The sequence below is a fragment of the Vanessa cardui genome, chromosome 24 (genome assembly GCF_905220365.1).
Source record: "Vanessa cardui chromosome 24, ilVanCard2.1, whole genome shotgun sequence".
Lineage (NCBI taxonomy): Eukaryota > Metazoa > Arthropoda > Insecta > Lepidoptera > Nymphalidae > Vanessa > Vanessa cardui.
In genome coordinates, this window is record NC_061146.1 from 6,568,801 (window position 1) to 6,591,141 (window position 22,341).

Consider the following 22,341-nt stretch of genomic DNA (forward strand, 5'->3'; position numbering starts at 1 on the left):
CGACGTTGTTCAACTGTATCTCATCGATTGGCCAAAGATTATACAATCACAAAATCAACCAGTATAATCTAAATGTATTAAGAGCCATTCTACAAAACGAGTCCCCAAAAGATGCTCTTGGTACATCATTAGTGAACGATTGGTTAAAACATTACTTAGGATTGATATTGTTTGTTCCGAGGCGCGCACGTCGACCAATGAGGAACGAGTATTAGGGGCCATTATTTTATGACGTAAGACAATTTAGGAGTGGAGGGAGATGCGACCATATCTTATGTTATCTTACAAAGACCCCTTTGTTTTTTTTGAGAAGGAGTATGGGAGGAATTTAAAAAAAATGCGTTTCATTTGATAAAGCGCTGGAAAACCCGCGATTGCCAAGGTTCGCTCGGGTACCTTTGGAGCCTTTGAAGTTACAACACATTTAATAAAGCTGTTACTTTGAAAGATAAACATTTAAATAAACCAGACGTGTACTCATTTGCCATTTACGTCCTTACGTAGTAAATAATAAACACGTTTGTGGGGGGGGCAATTTTTATTGTTCTTATATTAGGGAGGAGGGGGTCAAAAATTCGCGAAAATAGTTTTACATCATAAATGATTGGCATTGGAGCTCGATTCGTGGAATAGAATAAGTTAATTCAAGTATTCCTGTGAGACAATAAAAAAAAATACATTTGGAGGTTGCAACAACTCTATGTGTATCCTGAAAAACTTTAGGTAGATTTAGTGAGTTAAAACGAGGACCAGCTAATATTCTCACATCCGACTATCAGTGGACAGTAGATCTGCTAGGAAAGGATACCTTCACGAATCGACAGTCTACATTAATATTAAATATAATTTTTTTTTTTGTTACTTTTGCATTCATTTCAATATCGCGTAAAGTCTAAAACTTAATTAATTAGCTACCAAATATTATTTTTTTTTAAGTTACATATACATAAGTATATAAGACGCCGTGTTATTTCACAATGATTTCTAAGACTGTGTTATTCGGGAATCGCTCTTATTGCACATAGTCATATAACATATATATATAATAGCTATATAAAAATATCTAAAGAGCCTACGATATCAGAAACGAGTGTACAAAATAAATAATTAATTACACAAATGTAAAATTCTTTCTTACATCCTTAATAACAACAAAAAAAACTAATTGCGTTTATTTAATTCTAAAAGTTCGTTTACAAACAGAATTTTCATAAGAATATATTAAACAATGGAATTTATTTATTAAGAAAAAGTTTTTATATAAATATTGACAAAATATAAAGAAATTTTGAGCGACCCCGGACTCAAACGCGTAATGTAACATACTCGTTCAACATACATTATAATTCCCTACTTACAATTAAAATATATATATTTTTTAAAAAACAAGAGATAAAAAAGAAATACGTTTCATAATTCATATATATATTTAAAAAATAATATAACGACACTTTTTATCATTACAAAGCAAAATAGCGTTAATTTACAAATTACTAGGAAGGATCAGCTTAATTGTAAACATATTTTGTAATTATATATAATATATATATGTATATATATTTTTTATTATATGGTAACATTATGGTGTTTCCGCTAGCAACACTTCATTATGGCACATAACACTAACCAACGCTTCAGCATTGTATATTAAGGACCATATCATTATAAATATAATTATTAATTACAATTAAATAGTTACATATTCACTAAGCGTGTTAGGAAATGCGAAAAAAAAAACAAAAATTAAAACTAACCTAACGAATCCTTATTAATAATAAAAGAAATAACGAAAAATAGATCTTTCAGTGTATTTTCTAACAACGCGTCTTGTAAGTACATAAACCAATTATATAAATAAAATATTTATTTATTTTTTTTCATTTATATTAATAATAATTATTTATTTATGTTAGGGCGATAAGGTTAGTAACATTTTGTACTTAGGGCTAAATATGTCCTAAAAATATATGGGAAATATATTATAAATTAGAAAAAAATAATAATGAACAATTAAAGTCAAATACTGCTATGATTGATATTATAAGCACCGCATCGGATACGGGCGGCGAATTCTTTGGACCTTAATATTAAGAAATTTCATATCATAAGAACTATTCTATAAGTTAAATATATCAAAAGCTTTTCTGCTTTCCTTGTTATAGTCAAAATGTGCGTTAAATTAAACAACCTAACAAGTCATCTAATAAACAAAAAAATGAAATAAAAAATCTATTACACAATGGAAGACACTTCATAAAACTAAATGTAAAATAAATCTAACAATGCATCCGCAAAATAGCGCCAGAGGACGCGTATTTAAAAATAGAATAGAAAAAAAAATCTCCAAGTTCAAAAATATACAGACAGAAAAAAGAACAAAGTTGAAATTCGAATCAATGCTTCAAAAAAAAAAAAAAAAACAAAATATGCAATACAAAAATTGTATATTTAACTATTAACGTATAACCAACATTCCAATAAACGAATACGAAATAAAATTTGGTCTACACTTGGGTACCACTTTTTCTTTTTTTTTTTTATATAAACGCATGTGCAAACTAATGTCTATGGTACGTATTTTCAGTTCCAAAATTAAATGTCAAGATATATTTCAATGTCAACGATAAAACAAATAAAAAAAAAAACGTTAACTGTCAACAAGAAGTAAAACAAAATATTACTATACTGTTTAGTAAAAGCAAAACTGTGCTTTTTCCGTATGAATACTAAATCTAGCCTCCGGTTAAAATCGCTTTACACAATGATCCTTAATATAAAATGGCATTCTAACGCTCGCCAACCGCTTCATTGCTTTTCTAAATACAAATATAATTAATGGTATGAACTCTTTTTAATTTTCTCTTTGGTGTTACTTCCGAAATATAAATCATAAAATATCTTTACACATATAGGTACAAGTTTGTAACACGATACCTTATAATCCGCAAATTTATAAAATGTTTACACTATAACGGTGCGACTATTCATTACAAAATGTCGAATAAAAAATTGACTTTCGCGCCTTTTTTTGTGGTACAGACTAAATAGTAAATATATTTTTGACGTAAACTATACATTACTTTTTTTTTTTATTTGCGAGACGGAGGTGCTAACTAAAACTGCCTTACACATCGAGCCGATGTATTCCATTTTTGAAAATCGAAGTTGCCAGCGTGCTGAACGTTCGGAAACACCATGCGAAAGGAAATCACAGTGACACTGGCCTCCCGGCGGTCGAGTTCGTTAACACTAGCAAATGGTACACTGGCCACGCGACTGAACATATATATTATTAAATAATTCTATTATAGTTACCGGCATGTATAAAAATGTAGAATAAAAGTTTTACATACATCGTAATTGTATTAAATACGTATTCTTTCATGGTATTGTGCATTTGTTTATTTTTTTTTTCTATTCGGTTACAAAATATACGTGCTATATTGCTACACGAAATAATCACCAAATTATTTATAATTAGAAATAATGCGACTATAACGCCACTTCACGCTGTTCGATCAAAAATAACTCTTTACGTCATATCGACTTCACAACTTACAATACGATAACCAAAATTTTAGGCAATTGACATAATATTTCGATTTGTCGTGCGTACATGGCCATATGTAAGATAGATAACACAGGGTGTTCTATTAAGATGATTTTTTGTAAAAGGCCGTGTCTTATCTACCTGTATATAGCTTGTAGTAAGTTCGATTGGAAGGGGCTGCATATAGATATGGTCAATTACAAGAGACTAGACGCGAGTGAGGGCTGCGAGTACTTACTACGTACGACAAATGTAACGTTATCGCCAAGTGCCGGGGGGGGGGGGGGGGGGGGGGGCTGCGGTGTCGCGTGGCGGGGCGGGGTCTGCTGTGTCGCCGACTGTCAAGCCAGTGTCGGCGCGCATCGCTCTTTTCTTTTATCTTCTGAAAATTTAAAAATAAACATCCATTATACTCATTTTGAGTCGAGATGGCCCAGTGGTTAGAACGCGTGCATCTTAACCGATGATTGCGGGTTCAAACCCAGGCAAGCACCGCTGATTCCTGTGCTTAATTTGTCTTTATAATTCATCTCGTGCTCGGCGGTGAAGGAAAACATCGTGAGGGAACCTGCATGTGACAAATTTCATAGAAATTCTGCCACATGTGTATTCCACCAACCCGCATTGGAACAGAGTGGTGGAATATGTTCCAAACCTTCTCCTCAAAGGGAGAGGAGGCCTTTAGCCCAGCAGTGGGAATTTACAGGCTGTTGTTGTATACTCATTTTGATGTCAATCAATATTCATTATAAAACACTCGTTACTAATCTTCCTTCAATCGGGCGTATGAATCTTTCCATACTATTACTTTTTCCATTTGACTTAAACAAAAGTAGGAATGATATCTGCATCAGCGGAGAACGCACTCCTCGCCTCCGCAGAACGTCTGTCGTATCTCGTCTAACTTAATTGCTTTAAATGGTTAGTGTATGTAATAAATTAATCATCATATATCTTTAAACAAATCATCCATATATCTTTCTGTTGGTTATTTGATCCTTTTTGAAAAAAAAGTCCTTACGAGGTTTTTGTATCAGTTATTGTAGCGAAATCGATAGTAAGTAAAATTATTCGTTTCTTTATTATGATAACTATTTTAGAGATACCGCAATAGTTAAATTACGCTTTATAAAAAAATATTTTAAAGAAGAAATTAACACTAAAGTGCAATTACCAAAACCACTAAATTCGCTATCGCAACTTAAGAAAGAAAACTTCAATTTTTTTATTCAACATTAATCAATCTGTCTTTATGTTACCTTTATATGTCTACAAATGTATTATATTATCTGTGACGGACAAATGGCAAATGTTAAGGTCATTACTATTACGAACAAAATAGAACTAGAAGTCGTAAGTAGTGGGTGGGTGGGGTGTGTGGGTTACCGACCGGTGTCACGTTAGAGCAGCTCGTACTGGCGCAGGTGCATGCGCTGGATGATGTCGCGGCAGTCGTTGAACACGCGCTTGATGTTCTCCGTGTCCACCGCGCACGTGAAGTGCGGGTAGCAGTAGTGCTTGCCGTCGCCGCTCGCCGTGCTGATGCGCTGCAACACGGGCGCGTGCGTGACGTCACGACGTGCGTGCGTGACGAGCGTGCGTGACGTCACGACGTGCGTGCGTGACGTCACGCGTGGGGGGGGGCGCTACTCACGAGGAACTCGTCGCGTATGAAGTACTTGGCGCGCGCGACCTCGGGGTGGTCGCGCGCGTCGGGGCAGGCGTCGGGCGGCGTCTGGTAGCGCGCGAACTCCGCGAAGTACTCCTCGAGACGCGACTTGCCGGCGAGCACCTTCTCCGCGAGCAGATCCTGCTTGTTCAGGAACAGGATCACCGATATCGTGCGCAGCCACCTGCCAAGCGACACGCGAACGATTGTCAGCTGAATCATTGTATAGAGTTTTAACTTTTACCCTCATTCACTAATTACTTTTGTAGTTTATTTTAAGAAATAAGATGTAATAGTGACATCGGAAGAGTCTAGCGTTTAAGATACAGGCTCGGCCTAGTTTAAACGCTAGTGTTTACTAACCTCAATGTCAACATAAAATCATGTAAAATTAGGTATTATAGGTTAAGACTAATGTACATTTCTTGGAGTCAATAAAGATTATTATTATTATTATTATAATCATGTTTGTATATAAATGTATCGTTGTCATTAAACATTGCTCTGTTAAACGAGCCAAAACAAAAATTATTTCTTGGCTCTCCTCATTGACCTATGATACCACCGAAAAACTTTTCTTGGGCTTAATATAGTACCTATTCATTAACATAAGACCATCTGTAAGTTAATCCTACTTAAATTATGCAATGTATGTTAAACAATTATATAATTTATATTCTAAGCCGAGCGACAACAATAAACATGTACTGTAAAACTATCAATAGGTACCCACGACACAGGAATACCTAGTGTGGGTACCACCGGACATTTCATTGTATAATGTTGTTTTTAGGTAATAAACATTTTTTCATTTTTCATTTTCATTTTTTTTTTTCATAATTGTAATTAGTTATACTGCCTTTGATTAATCTACTTCACAACCTTTATAAATAACTCTCTAACGGGACAAAATTGTTGTAGGACAATAATGAATAGAAGACAAAAATATAGAAGGGTTACTTTTTTCGTCCGTTTGTCAGCTGTTTTTTTTTTAAGTAGCATGACGAGCTATAGTGTTAACTAAAAAGTTTATTCAAATCAAAATAAACCTTATTCAAGTAGGATTTTCCAAGCACTTTTGAATCATCAGTCATTTTACAATTAAGTGAAGCTCCCACCGTTCCGAAAAGTAGATTCTACCGAGAAGAACCGGCAAGAAACTCAGTTACTCTTTTTTAACATTTAAAAAATACAAAGTCATGATAGTTAAATACAATTATTTAAATTAATATATCCTGCTTGGAATTCAACAGGTTAACTCCACGCTTTTTTATCATCTATAAAAATCTTGTATCGAATAATGTGCTTATTTTTTTTTTATGGTATAGGTTGGCGGACGAGCATATGGGCCACCTGATGGTAAGTGGTCACCATCACCCATAGACAATGACGCTGTGAGAAATATTAACTATTCCTTACATCGTCACTGCGCCACTAACCTTGGGAACTAAGATGTTATGTCCCTTGTGCCTGTAGTTATATTGCTATTTATGAAAGAAAACAGTATTTTTTTTACCTATTATTCCATATGCTCTTGAAGAGGTCGAGTGACTCTCTGAGCCGGTTCTGAGTGGGGTCCTCACGCAGCACCATGTTGTAGGACGAGCAAGCCGTCACGAAGATGATGGCGGTCACGTCGTTGAAGCACTGGATCCACTTGCGACGCTCGTCCCGCTGACCGCCCACGTCAAACATACTGGAAGGGAGAATATTACATGATACATTATACACGATGGTATCATCAAACTATGCATGTATAGTACGACACAACTTAGATGTCGCATCGGCAAAATTCGTAAAACCGATCACATCCGAATTGAGTACGCTATACCAAATTATTTATCAATATTTATTTCTCATGCGAATATGGTCTTTGTACAAATGTAATAACTTGTAATATCATATGACCTAATATATTCGTCAATTTGACGCGTCGATTTACATGCACTTGACGAATAGCGTCGAATGGCGCGATAGGGAGCTATTTCTATTGGTTGTGTAAATCGGCAGTAATCGGTTTTATTTTCATTCCATTCCATTTTCCGATGCTACATCTAATTTGTGTCGTACTATACTTATATATGAAAATAATCCTAAAATATTATCATACCAAATTAAAACGAATCCACCAAATTGCTTTGGAGCAGCGTGGAATAAGCTCTAAACCTTTCCCCTCAAATGGTAGAGGAATCCTCAGCAGTGGTACACTTACAGACTATTATGTAACTTTAAATAAAAACTTTTAGTTCAAAAAGTATGTGGGTTAATAATATGTATTCTACGAATTTAAATCCTTCCATTAGCAGCAAAACCTACGGAGACCGAATTTCAGGAATTGAAAGACGGCGATAATGGCTAGATAATTGATTATTATAATTGCTAGATTTATTTGTCTGTATCATATTATAAATGCGAAAGTTTGTTTGGATAGTTGTATGTACATACATTTGTTAATTTTTCACGAAAAACCTATTGATTTAGATGAAATTTAACAGTAATATAGGTTATACGTCATAGTAACACACAGATTACAATTTATAATGATTTTATGTAATTTGGTCATGATACAACGATACATATCAAGTACCCGTGCGAGGCCATTCGCTTGTTGGACTTATAAAGTTGTGTCAATGAATATAATCTGTTTTTTTTTGTTTTAATACATTATATATGTGTTTAACTACTTGAAGACCTAACATAGTAAAACACACAAAGCTCTACCTATTAATTTCAACTCTAATCATCAGATCCATGTCGTATATGGTCATAGAGCATGTGAGGTAGGGCGAGGGCGGGTAGTTGACTCACTGGAAATTGACTTTGTCGACGACGAACTGCGTCTCGAAGATGCCCGAGGTGAGAACTCGGCAGCGCAGGATGTCCTGCTCCGTGGGCGTGTAGTCGGCGCGCTTTATGATGTGCACCTGGTCCAGGAAGCTGCGGGGGGGGGCACATGGTCATATCAACATATATAATATAATATTCTCGAAGTTATTATTATTACGTTTCAGTTAAAAGGTGCATATGATCTTAAGGTTGTTTTTACACACTACTTGGCACTTGGATAATTGGCAATGTAATTTGGACCTTATAATCATGACATTAAGGTAAGTTTTTAAACATGACTTGGCACAATCTGTAGGATAACTTTCTGTTACAATATTTGGGGATTTAGGACCAAGTGCATATCTTAAGGTTATTTTTACACACTACTTGGCACTTGGATAATTAGCAATGTAATTTGTACCTTATAATCATGACATTAAGGTAAGTTTTTAAACATGACTTGGCACAATCTGTAGGATAACTTTCTGTTACCATATTTGGGGATTTAGGACCAAGTGCATATCTTAAGGTTATTTTTACACACGACTTCGCACTTGGATAATTAGCAATGTAATTTGTACCTTATAATCATGACATTAAGGTAAGTTTTTAAACATGACTTGGCACAATCTGTAGGATAACTTTCTGTTACCATATTTGGGGATTTAGGACCAAGTGCATATCTTAAGGTTATTTTTACACACGACTTCGCACTTGGATAATTGGCAATGTAATTTGGACCTTATAATCATGACATTAAGGTAAGTTTTTACATACAGCTTGGCACAAAGGGATGATTTTCCGATAGCATTTTGGCCTAGTGGATATGGTTTATGACGTTAGGGTCGTGTCTACTCACTACTTGGCACAGTCGATGAGCTGGTACTCATTGCTACGCTCGTAGGTGCGCTGCACGCCGTGGTCCTTCCACAGTTCCTCCGTGTGCTCGTAGAACTCTGACGGGTAGTCGAAATCCGGCTGGGACGCCACGTCCTATAACGAGATTACACCATTATATCTATTACATATAGTACAAATTAATTGAATTGTGATGGCCCAGGGGATAGAACGAGCAAGCACTATTGAATTTTCATATGCTTAATTCTCTTAAGTTAAGAGTCGAGATGGCCCAGTGGTTAGAACGCGTGCATCTTAACCGATGATTGCGGGTTCAAACCCAGGCAAGCACCGCTGATTCATGTGCTTAATTTGTCTTTATAATTCATCTCGTGCTCAGCGGTGAAGGAAAACATTGTGAGGAAACCTGCATGTGACAAATTTCATAGAAATTCTGCCACATGTGTATTCCACCAACCCGCGTTGGAACAGCGTGGTGAAATAATTTCCAAAACCTTCTCCTCAAAGGGAGAGGAGGCCTTTAGCCCAGCAGTGGGAATTTACAGGCTGTTGTTGTTGTTGTTTGTTGTAATTCGTGTTTATAATGAAGACATTATAAGGCGACCAACACGCAAAGGAACGTGGTGGCATAAACTCCAAACAGTTTTATCAAAGCCTTAAAGCTAGCAGTGTAATAATTTACAAGTTATTACTGTATACAAATTAACAAAGTATTAATCTAATATTTATTTAACTCTTCATTTCTAGGTCATTAAATCAGAACGAATCTGAAAATATTTTTTTGGTATTCCTTACGAACTTATAACATATTAGCTGTCGCAAGCGGCCTCACTCGCATTTTAAGGACTGATAGCCAAGTGTTACAGATAAAAAATGGCTGTTTTGTGTTCTTCCTTGTTGGAAGCTTGGTTCATGCAAAATTTCATCAAATTCGCTTCAGTAATTCGTCCGTGAAAGATCAACAGACAGATGTAGATAGCGTGGAGACGTTTCGTACCTGTATATAATCGACGCGCGCCTTGTTCTCCGGTTTCTCGAGAGGGATGGGCGGAGTCAGGGTACTCATCGCACCAGTAATTGTCTGGAAGAACAAATAACCCATATAATCAAAAAACACTATCGATTAAATTCAATATTAAGAAAATTGGATCATATAGAGTCAGGATGCTTTAAGCGATAAAGGGAAATCTTGAAGAGAAGGAAGTGTCGACGTTTCTTCCTTTATTCACTAATGAGCTCCCCCCCCCCCCCCCAATACGTACAACTCAGTTCATTCAAACGTTTTTCCAGCGAGATGAAAAATGAACACTTCATGCCCCCCTCCCAACTCATACAACCCAGTTCGTTCATACACTTTTTAAACTAAAATAACTTTTTTCAATGTAGAAGCATTACAATTTCTGGTCTTTGATGGTCAAATTAAACACTACCACCTGTTCGGAAAAAGGAACACCCTGACCTGAGAAAAAACGGCGAAAGAAACTCAGCGGGTCTTTTTTGTCATATTAATTAGATACACATTGTATATGCATATAAATAGCCAGGGGGCGATCGTTTGGCTGTCAATGTGTGCTATCAAACATAAACTCAATAATAGGCTATTTGACTGGTTTTTAAAATACATTTCATATTATTTAGTAGAAGTTAAGGAACCCAGTAAAAGTTGATTTTTTTATTTCTAGTACATATTTGCCGACAAATATCATATTAAAAATTCCATATTTAAATAACGCGCAAAAACGCAACTTGGACAATATGGCGCTGCAATGGGGTCGGTGACGTCACTTTCCTCTATTTTAATCTGTGCTACATATAGTAGAAAAGCAAAGTTTACAAGAAAGTGACTTCATCATAAGCCCGACCAATCCGGAGCGTTTTGTGTCACGTGACAAACGTTTGAAAAAATACATTTTTATTTATAGATTTTTGAATAAATTAAGTATTATTTTTAACTTTTGTTAGCAAATAACCATTTTTAAACTCATAATTTACACTGATTACAATAATTCACAATTTATTTTTCGCATTGTCAAATAGCCTTCAACGAGATAAAAAAGTTTCTCCGCTGTATCTTATTTATGTCTAAAGGCAAACTGCAAACTAGGGTTGCCGATACGTATTCACCTAATTCCCCAAAAATCTTAGCGAAATTCCCCAAATTGGGGAAAGGAAATGTCTCAATTCCTCACACAGAAATAATGGACTTAAATCATGTTATGTTCATACCTATATACTATAATACTAACATAAATCATTGTATGTTTGTTTTTCATTTCCTAACAATAAAATCAAATTTTCGAGGTAAATTCGTCGATTATTATATCCGTCGATAATTCGATTATTATTTTTTTTCTTGTTGAATCAGCGTAGTCATGGTTAATGTCTATGTATAATGTGTTTTTACTTACTAACTAATAATCGACTACGATTTCAATTTTTGTCCTAACTACAAAACGGGTAAACAATCAATTACCGATCGTTTTGCTATAAAAACGCATAACTATAAATTCCCCTCATTTTCCCCACATACGACAATCCCCACACTCATCCCCGATCGACTTGCAATTCCCCGAAATTTGGGGTATTCCCCGCACATTGGCAACGCTGCTGCAAACATAATGTTATCTTAAATTTTCGCGATTACACATTGAAATAAAACTAGCTATAACGGATTTGAAAAACGAGTTGACGGTAGTTGTAAATAATATTTCCTTTGTTCTTCATATAGACAAATGTCACCTTAGTCTACCCGTGACTACGAACGCTGTAAAGTGCACGAAACGTCGGGATGTTAAAAATAATTAATATACGCGATTCAAATCCGTTATGAGCTGAGATGGCCCAGTGGTTAGAACGCGTGCATCTTAACCGATGATTTCTGGTTCAAACCCAGGCAAGCACCACTATATATATGTGCTTAATTGTGTTAATAATTCATCTCGTGCTCGGCGGTGAAGGAAAACATCGTGAGGAAACCTGCATGTGTCTAATTTCCGCAACTCGCATTGGAACAGCGTGGTGGAATATGTTCCAAACCCTCTCCTTAATGGCAGAGGAGGCCTTATCTCAGCAGTGGGAAATGTACAGGCTGTTACTTTACTTTACTTTACTTTAAATCCGTTATATCTAGTTTTATTTCGCCGCTGCAAACGTCATGTACTCACAAGTATCGCGTCTCGTATATTCTTCTTGATGTCCTCGATCTTCTCGCGGCGCTCCTTGTCTGAGAACCCGTTCACGTGAAGGATCCGCATCTGCTTGACGATCGTCGACTTCCCCGACTCGCCGGCGCCGAGCAGTAGCAGACGATGCGTCGCACGATATAGCTGAAACATTACATTTATTTTGTTTACTACGAGACACAATTAAGTGTTCCAATATGATTTTTACGTAAGTAGAGGTATGCAAGATATACATTTTTTTTTTTTATGGTATAGGTTGGCGGACGAGCATATGGGCCGCCAGATGGTAAGTGGTCACCATCGCCCATAGACATTAACGCTGTAAGAATTATTAACTATTCCTTACATCGTCAATGTGCCACCAACCTTGGGAACTAAGATGTTATGTCCCTTGTGCCTGTAGTTACACTGGCTCACTCACCCTTCAGACCGGAACACAACAATACTGAGTACTGTTGTTTGGCGGTAGAATAACTGATGAGTGGGTGGTACCTACCAAGACGGGCTTGCACAAAGCCCTACCACCAAGTAGATACATCACCAGTTTATTCACAAACATAGATTTTTAAGGGTATATTAGTTGATTTCCCTGATCAACTCGATTGTGTCAGAGATCTTGTACTCAAAAGTCAGATGTTATGATGATGATAATAGCAACTATGCAGGACATGAAGTACACCAGTATGGTTGACAAATACAGGTAAGGACCCGAAAGAATTTAGTCACAGGACATACGACTTTACGGGCTTTCCGAAGCTCAGGGATATATACGCTTCCAACGTCTACACTCTACGCTGATACTGAGAATTTTTCGATAGAGAATATCCAATCAATCAAGATCACAAAATACACTTTATTCATTTTGACGGTTACAAGCGCTTTTGAAAAGTCATTTAACAAAGTTAAGTGTATTATTTCTTATGTTAATTAAACGTCCCAAAAGTGCCTCCTGTGTGTGACCATTCGACAACGTCGGGAGTTAACCGACACAGCCAAGTAACAGTGCCAACCTCCAAATCCAGATGGTAGCTGATAATTTCTTAACAGAAAAACCGTACGAGATTTACTGGTCCAATTCAGTTACATGGTCTATGTAGTAAATAAACAAGAAACATTCTGTGGTATATGCAGAAGAATGACATGTAATGTCTTTTCAAATGTGTCTAATTATATTCGTAATAAAACCATAATTCTATGGTATTGCTTATTTACTTATATCAGTATATTCAGTATCAGCATTGCACCCGTACGAAGCCGAGCGGGTCGCTAGTATGTTACAGAACTGATGTTAGCGAAGTCGATAATACGCTACGTATATCATAAACTCGTCAGAACGTCTCTCACCTGCTTATCTTTTTGCAGTTGGCGGGTAATTGCGTCACTGCGCCGCTTCTGTGATTTGGCGTCATCCTCGCCACTCTTGGCGCCCGGCGACCCGAAGCAACCCATGGCAGACCACGCCGCCCACCTGGAATGAGATAAAAATCTTTGTTTAGTTTTAAATAACTATATGTCTAACCTCATTTCTTATTTATTTGTTCTTTAAATATTATAATGATTATTTTATATTTATTTATCTGGCGTAATGCAGATACATTGGCACAGAGAGTCACAAGAACAAAGGGTATCATTGAAAATCAAAAGTGGGTTTCGGAAGACAACTATAAAGCTGAATCGTACACATATTTGGGGTACGATTTCATTATTTTTTTAGATATGTATTCTTTTGTATTGTAAAATATTTGTGTCTCAAAAAAAACTTATTCTCATATTCTTACGATAAGATATAGAAATAATATATTTTATAATAGACACTTTTAGATCAACGCCTTAAAAATAGATTCAACAGTGGGCTAATTTTACAACCAAATAGGTTATATATAAATTATCAATCTCTTTCTTACAAAGAAAACGTTTTAATTTAATTCAACATGAACTGTCTATAGATAACTTCTTATCTTCATACAATGTAATAATAAATAACTTTCGTTTTCAAACAGTCGTAACTGCGCCGTCAAATACCATGGAGGTTATGAAGATCCATGTACGACCTCATCCGTCTGCCCGTGCCATTGAGCTCGACATGTTATTTGTAGGCTAGGAGCTCGTCGAAATTCTCATTTATAAATTTTTCGTATTCTTTTTTATTCCTTTAACTATTCAATATCCTAATAAATATATTAGATGAATGAATATGTTTATCTTTCAATATAAACGTTTTATTCCCTTATTCTACTCATGTAAAGGACTAATATAGCTAGCACATTTGAACGTTGGCAGTTGAAATCCTAAAAAACCTTGTTCTTTTACCGTCGAGACTCAATACCTACAGGCAAAAACAGTCACTATTTCAATACGGTCATATTAATAAATCGTCCTTTAGAACACGACAACAAGTGCTAACCCTTTAATTCGATGATATAAATTAATAATCTCTACGGCTCAAAGAAATGGTATGACCTTATGAATATTACACATACATATTACTACTTAGAAGTACGTTTTACAAGTGTGTGTACATCGTAAATATAAAAGAAAATTAGGCAGGATATAATAGTCTGTGGCGCGCGCGCATCGCAAGCGGTCGCGGACTAGTAGTAAAAAAAAAAAAAAATGTCGGTGACAAATGTGAAAACAATTAAGTGTACAAGCTGTAATATTGTTATTTCTGAAGTGTTAGCTTTCATACGAAATCGTCATGACGTTGTGGATAATGAAAGCTTGATTAGAATATGTGCATCGGCCTTTTCAGAGGAGGAAATTGATGAAGCAAAGAAATTACTCTTTGTTTCTACGAAGACTACGCAAAAGTTAGTGTCAAGGCGAAAGAATAAAAAGCAAAAAGACTTGGAAGACATGATTTCTGTTTTTAAAATGACAGACCCTGAGCAAATACCATTATTTGTGGCTTATGATTTACATAAATTGCCTCCGATTTGCTTTGATCATGTAGATGTGACCAAATTATTAAAGGATTTGTTAGTTTTAAGGGCAGACGTCACCGAAATAAAAGCCAATTACGTGACAAAACTTGAATTTGAGGATATTAAGACAAACAATAAACAGTTAAAAACTCCGTTAAAAAGTTTGAATCTTAAAGGAGGGTATATCGAAATGAATGAATCAGGTGATAGGTCGCAGAGTCAACCGAGTCCCAGCTGTACGATGACAACGCCTGAGCGAATGAGCAATATGCCGTCGTGCATCGCACTCACTCGCACACATAACGGGTCTGTGATTCAACCTCAGGCCACACCTCTCGCACCTCGCAACTCCGCGGTCATTGAGTGCACTGCAACTAGACGCATCGATGATTCTAATAAACGGTCTCTGGCGCAAATCGTAAACAACGGAAGAATAATGAATGAAAACAAGAAAGAGGATGGCTGGACTTTGGTTCAAAGGAGAAACAATAAAAAACGCTTTACTGGTATGACGGGTAAAGCCATATCTAATGCCGAGGGAAAGTTTAAAGCTGCTGAATTAAAAATTCCTTTATTTATATCCCATGTAAATAAAGAGACCACTGAGGCTGATATTAGTGAGTATGTCAAAATGAAGTCCAATATAGAAGTTACTCTTGAGAAAATTATTATGAAAAATGAAAGGCCATACAATGCTTTTAAATTATTTGTACCGAAGGATAAAATATCCACCTTCTTGGATGATAATCTATGGCCTGAAGGAATTACTTTCAGGCGGTTTATTAATTTCAAAACAAGAATAGACACCCGGATGGGAGTGAAGTTACAAATAAAACACGCTCATGATGGATACACTGACTAGGAATGTGAAAATAACAACATTTAATTGTAAAAATATTGTTCGTTCAGCTGGCTGCGTGCAGAAATTATGTGATGAATGTGATGTAATGGCTTTACAAGAAACTTGGCTACTTCCCCATGATGTGTCTTACTTAGGGAGCCTGCATACTGACTTTGCATATACGGGCAAGTCAGCCGTCGACACGTCTGCGGGGTGCTTAGTCGGTAGGCCGTACGGCGGAGTGGCGCTACTGTGGCGGAAGAGTGTATTTCAAACGGTTACAGTCGTACCTTGTAACAGTGATCGCTTAGTTGCTATCAAAATTGAATATCTGGATCGTTCGCTATTAGTTTTCTCCGTGTATATGCCTACGGACTCTGTGGACAATTTAAGTGAATTTAGTTGTTGTCTTAGTGAAATAATAGCTATATGTGAAAATGTTGGTACGGAATCTGTGTTCATACTGGGCGATTTCAATGCACATCCCGGTGAACGCTTTGCAAGTGAGCTATTATCTGTGTGTGCCGAGCAACATTGGTCATGTGTAGACATCGAGTTATTGCCACGGGATACGTATACTTTTAGTAGTACTGCAAACGGTGCTCTTCGCTGGTTAGACCATTGTGTGGTGAGTAGTGCGGCGAGACAATTAATTGTAAAAGCGTCAGTAATGTATGATGTGTATGCGTCTGATCACATTCCTGTAACTATAGAATGTAATTTAAACTTAATTACGCCCAGATTGAGGTCGATAACTTACAAATATAATAAAGTTATTTGGGGTGACAGAAATAGTAATAAAATTATTGAATATACGAACTATTGTCATTGTAAATTAGAAAGTTTGAACTTTCCTATAGAAATTAGTAAGTGTGAACTTAGTGCATGTTCTGATGCCTCCCATTGCGCACTATTGAGCCAGATGTATGCCAATTTGATTAATATATTTACAGAAGGTGCTAAGATTACCTATGTCGGTTGTACGAAAACACTGAATAAAAGAAAGCATGTGCCAGGCTGGAATAAATATGTACGTGGCGCTCATGAGGAGGCTCGACTATGGTATCAGATGTGGCTGTTATATAATAAACCTAAAAGCGGATATACATATGAGAACATGTGTAAATATCGAAATAATTTTAAGAACCAACTTAAATATTGTAAAGACAATGAACAACAAATAAAAATGGATATACTAGCCAAGAATCACTCAAATAAAGAGTTTAGATCATTTTGGAAGTCCACGAACAGCCTTAGTCCAAAGTTGAGCCGCCCTGTGAGCGTAGCGGGAGTCTCAGGTTCAATAAACATAGCCAATATATTTAAACGACATTTTAAAGTCGACTCACCCCTCGGGAAATCGGCTCAGTTGTTTGATGCAGGGGCTGTGTTAGGTGACAGTACCGTCAAATTCACCGAAAAGGAGATTGCGACAGTAATATCGAAAATGAAAAGAGGTAAGTCACCTGGCCATGATGGTCTTAGCATCGAGCACTTAAAATACGCAGGTATACATCTACCGCGGGTGTTGGCTATGTTTTTCAACCTTTGCTTGAGTCACTGCTATTTGCCAGATGACCTCATGTACACGATGGTTATACCAATAGTCAAAAACAAAACTGGGGATGTTTCGGACATTTCCAATTACAGGCCAATATCGCTGGCGACTATTGTAGCCAAGGTGCTGGACAGTCTGCTTGATAAACAACTTATGAAACATACTGAGATTCACGATAATCAATTTGGTTTTAAGCCGGGACTATCAACGGAGAGTGCAATATTATGTCTCAAACAGACTGTCCAGTATTATACGGATAGAAAGACGCCTGTCTTTGCCTGTTTTCTGGATTTGTCCAAAGCCTTTGATTTGGTTAATTATAATGTCCTATGGCAAAAGCTGCATAGAGAAACCAGTTTACCGGCTGACTTAATACGAATTTTTGGTTATTGGTATAATCATCAACATAACAGTGTGAAGTGGGAGGAATCATTTTCCGATGTATACCGGTTGGAGTGCGGGGTGAGGCAGGGAGGCTTAAGCTCACCTCGGCTTTTTAACCTTTACATGAATCAGCTGATCGATGGGCTTAGTAAAAGTAGTGTTGGATGTCATATTGACGGAGTGTGCGTTAACAACATCAGCTACGCGGATGACATGGTGTTGCTGAGCCCATCGATCGGTGCCATTAGGCAGCTATTGAAAATGTGTGAACTCTATGCGGAAGCCCATGGACTCAAGTACAATGCCAAAAAAAGCGAAGTTTTGGTTTTTAAATCAGGTGCCAAAGGGTACTGCACTATACCTACGATATCCCTCTGTGGATCACCCCTACGTAGGGTGACCAGCTTTAAGTACCTGGGTCACTGGGTAACCCAGGATTTAAGAGACAATGCTGACATAGATAGGGAGCGAAGGTCGCTATCGGTTCGCTGTAATATGCTGGCTCGCAGGTTTGCTCGATGTACGGAGGCTGTCAAAGTGACTTTATTCAAGGCATATTGTCAGTCTTTTTACACATGTAGCCTGTGGGTCAGGTATGGCATGCGGGCATATAGCGACCTTCGTGTACAGTATAACAACGCGCTCAGGATGTTGTTGGGGCTGCCGTGGCGCTACAGTGCTTCCAACATGTTCGCGGAATGGCGCATTGATGGCTTTAAAGCCATAATGCGTAAGAGGTGCGCGTCGTTGCTTTCGCGTGTCCGCGGCAGCAACAATAATATTCTGAGTGTATTCGCTGATAGATGGGAGTGTCCAATGCTGCGTCATTGGATTAAAATCCATATTGAATATTAAAAATAAATAAATGTAACTGTGATGTAATTCTCTACTAACACTAGTTTTAAGAACATTGTTACTAACACTATATGGGCGTAGCCTGAAATAAATGATTATTATTATTATTATTATTATTATAATCTAAACCAAAATAAAGCCTCGATGTTTTAGGTCTCCTAAAGTTCGACTTATCAAGATTCTATTTCGAGGAAAAATAACTACTCAAAAAGATTTTCCTTAACATAAAATAAGGGGTTATAATTAATCTTGTTTTTGAAAACTACGAAAATAAAAAAAAAAATCTCATGTTTATTGGACTAAGCTCCAAAACTTTCAACCTTTACCCATTTAGGCATTGGGATGTTAATGTTTAAATAAAAAATGTTAAAGTATATTTCAAGGCATTTCGTATATTAATATATTTCCCTCCAACTAAGCGTGATGTTAGCCACTAGTGTGACGTCACATCACTTCGAGTCAGAATTTAATCGATGCCGTTTTTCCTTTACCGGCCCATCGATCTAACTTAAGTTATTGAGATTTACTTTGAAAGCGTATACGTGCTGTGTGAATACGTAACATATCAAACGCGCTTTTATATTCAAGTAATGTCTGTGTTACTTAATGTTTATAAAAGTTTTTCGATCTAAACATCTATTTATGTCCTATTACGATGATCAAGAAACGATTTATTACGCTTACGGTTGGTAGTATTGGTTACCAGAGGTAATCGAAAGAGTGTAAGAAATTATTTTAAATTTTCTTAAATTTGTTAAGTATTGAATATGTCATATAAAGTTATTAGTTACATATTCTGTCAATGCACCACCAACAATACGACTTACTATGATACTTTTATTTATAATGAAACTGGCACACCAAAACCCTCAATATCCATTGGGCTACGTGTGGGTTAAAATAGTTTAACAATTGATACAACAATTCGACATTTGTTTTCATCAAAATCAATCGAAAAAATCAAAATCAATCAAAAAGGTAATTAGAAACAAACAACCATAGACACAACTTCTTTTTAATCGATTAACAAAACAAATCGCTTCTCATAACACTAGATAAAATTAGATAACAAGAACGAGACCTCCGTAACACCTAACGGCATTGAAGGCTGGAGTTTTGAACTATTAAAAAAAACCATTGAAAAAAACTATTGAGTAGCAATAAGGGCTACGACATACATACACATGTATTTATATAAAGAAGCATAAAACGCGACCGGCTCTCCGAGTAATAGGGCGATTCAGGCAATCGCTCACGCATCGTAATGCTGCAAATATGCTAATGGACTCATTATGAACGCCTTTTGTTGTATGCAAAGCGATTTCGGTAGCTAATTCGATCTTGCTTTTGGACAGTCCCTGTGCTCGAATAACGTTTTGTTTCGATGTCTCTCGTCTGCTAAATGTACACACAGACACACACGCGGACACGTTTACGTGTGTATACATACATACACATACAAACGACTATATTCGCTTTGAACAGTACGACTATGTCCACGAATATGTTAGATATTGATTAACGAATTGTTCATTTAATCCTGAAAATAGTGTTCAGATAAAAGGGGTATGTCTTCTAAAAATATTCTTACGAATTCAACGTATTGTTCATTGGATAAAGACCTTTTGTTATTTATTTATTTTTTATGGTATAGTTTGACGAACCTGTTGACTTCCAAGCAGGATATATTAATTTATATAATTGTATTTAATTAACATGACTTTGTATTTTTTAAATGTTAAAAAAGAGTAACTACTGAGTTTCTTGCCGGTTCTTCTCGGTAGAATATACTTTCCGAACCGGTGGTAGCTTCACTTAATTGTAAAATGACGATTCAAAAGTGCTTGTAAAAGCCTACTTGAATAAAGTTATTTTCTTTGAACAAGCAAATGTGCCACCTAATGATAAGTGGTGATCTCCACCAAATATATCTTTACATCACCAATGCTCCACCGACCTTAGGAACTAGGATGTTATGTCCTATGGCTGTAGTTACTGGATCACCCTTCAAACCGGAACACAACAATACTGAGTACTGCTGTATGGGTAAAATATCCCATGAGTGGGCGGTACCTACCCAGTCTGGCTTGCACAAAGCCCTAGCAACCAAGTAATTATTTGAATTACTAAATATGTCTTTATATTTTTATGGCTATTTTGTACGCCATGACGTACTGGGACGAAACCGAGTGACCGGTTATAATGGTTGAGACATCATTTGGTTATTTATTAACATTTTAACTGTCAAAATCTGCCATAGGTTGGTTTCCGAATTGTGCCTTTTAAGTTGTTTTGATTTTATTATGATCGTGTAATGGGACAGCCAATTGGACGTTATGAGTGATGGGTCAGAGCCCGTTACTATATTAGTTTTAATACGTACTAATTATTATATTTGGTCGTAATGGCTACCCTTTTTTGAGAATGGCAACGTAAACCGAAACATGGAGACTTCATGTAAACAAAAGGTTCATTAAAAACGATACAGACTATTAAATTAAGTAACGCCAATATAAAAAATAAATTTTAACTAACATCCACTTAGTTCATATTCGTTTTTTTATTGAAATATTTAAACACAACACAATGATATATAAAATTTTCCATTAATAGAAGCTTAACTAGACCTATTGTCTAGACAAATCATTGCATTTTATAATCAGACATACATGATTAATTAATTATAAATAGAAAAAGACAATAGGTTATTTAAAGATTATAAATTTATAGGAGACACGAACGTATCGTTCTTATCCACGGTTAATGAGACGACGCTGTTGCCTTGGTTATACTAAATAAATAAAGAAGGTATACAAAGCCTTGCAAACTGTAAAGTATAGATCAGTCAGTCCTGCCAATTCTCACTGGATTCTTTGGCTTTAGGAAAAGTCCCAAACTAAATCGGCTTGTAATTGTTGCTTGGCATACGCTTCTGCTCCAGTCCAGAAGATTTGGACCTCATCGGACTCATGTTAGTTTCCTCCACCGCAGAGTACGAGATGAATTAAAAGCAGATATCAAGTACATGGAAACTTAATGGTCCTTATTTTGTTAACGACCTCCGTGGTCGAGTGGTCTGTACACCGGTTTTTATGGGTACACAGTCAATGTAGATTATCATTAGTTTTCTATGTTGTCTTGGGTCTGGGTGTTTGTGGTGCCGTCGTTACTTCTGATTTTCCATAACACAAGTGCTTTAGCTACTTACATTGGAATCAAAGAATGTATGTGATGTCTCATATTTATTTATTTATATTTGTCTGAAATGTGCAATCTTCGGCTGAGATTCTCGTGCTATAAACAGGGCAATCTAGGCTTACGAAAAACGCGTATTAATAAGAGTTCTAGAAGAAACTCAGCGATATTTTTTTATAACAATATTCACCATTCATTAAATTAGATAATTCTATATTTTCAACTTAACTAATTAAATCAATCAAGTCGAACGCTTAATCTATATAACACCTATGTGTATATATTTAACTTGCACCCAACGAAGCGGGCGTGTGACGGAATGAAAATAAATAAATTTATTATGGCCGTTATAATATAAAATAAGAATTCTATAAGCACATATATACTCTAAAATGGCTTGTCGATTATTTATTAAAACAAACATACATACAAACATACGTTTCATATTAATTATCTAGATGAACCTTACGATACAATAAATAAAAGCTAATTGTTAGGA

General features: G+C 36.3%; 1 protein-coding gene across 4 annotated transcripts in view; it reads right to left on the minus strand.

Annotated features, from left to right (window-relative positions):
- Window positions 1-3,831: 3,831 nt before the first annotated feature.
- LOC124539952 (guanine nucleotide-binding protein G(s) subunit alpha) overlaps window positions 3,832-22,341 on the minus strand; it is a 43,027-nt gene continuing 24,517 nt past the window's right edge. For all 4 annotated transcript variants that reach the window (XM_047117314.1, XM_047117313.1, XM_047117316.1 and 1 more), the window contains exons 3-11: window positions 13,430-13,553; window positions 12,068-12,229; window positions 9,901-9,984; window positions 8,905-9,038; window positions 8,028-8,156; window positions 6,736-6,915; window positions 5,205-5,403; window positions 4,941-5,097; window positions 3,832-3,932 (exon numbers count right to left, since the gene is read on the minus strand). In XM_047117314.1, coding sequence (XP_046973270.1) covers window positions 4,951-5,097; window positions 5,205-5,403; window positions 6,736-6,915; window positions 8,028-8,156; window positions 8,905-9,038; window positions 9,901-9,984; window positions 12,068-12,229; window positions 13,430-13,534 — 1,140 coding nt within the window. In that variant the 5' untranslated portion in view covers window positions 13,535-13,553 and the 3' untranslated portion in view covers window positions 3,832-3,932; window positions 4,941-4,950. The remainder of the gene's footprint in view (window positions 3,933-4,940; window positions 5,098-5,204; window positions 5,404-6,735; window positions 6,916-8,027; window positions 8,157-8,904; window positions 9,039-9,900; window positions 9,985-12,067; window positions 12,230-13,429; window positions 13,554-22,341) is intronic.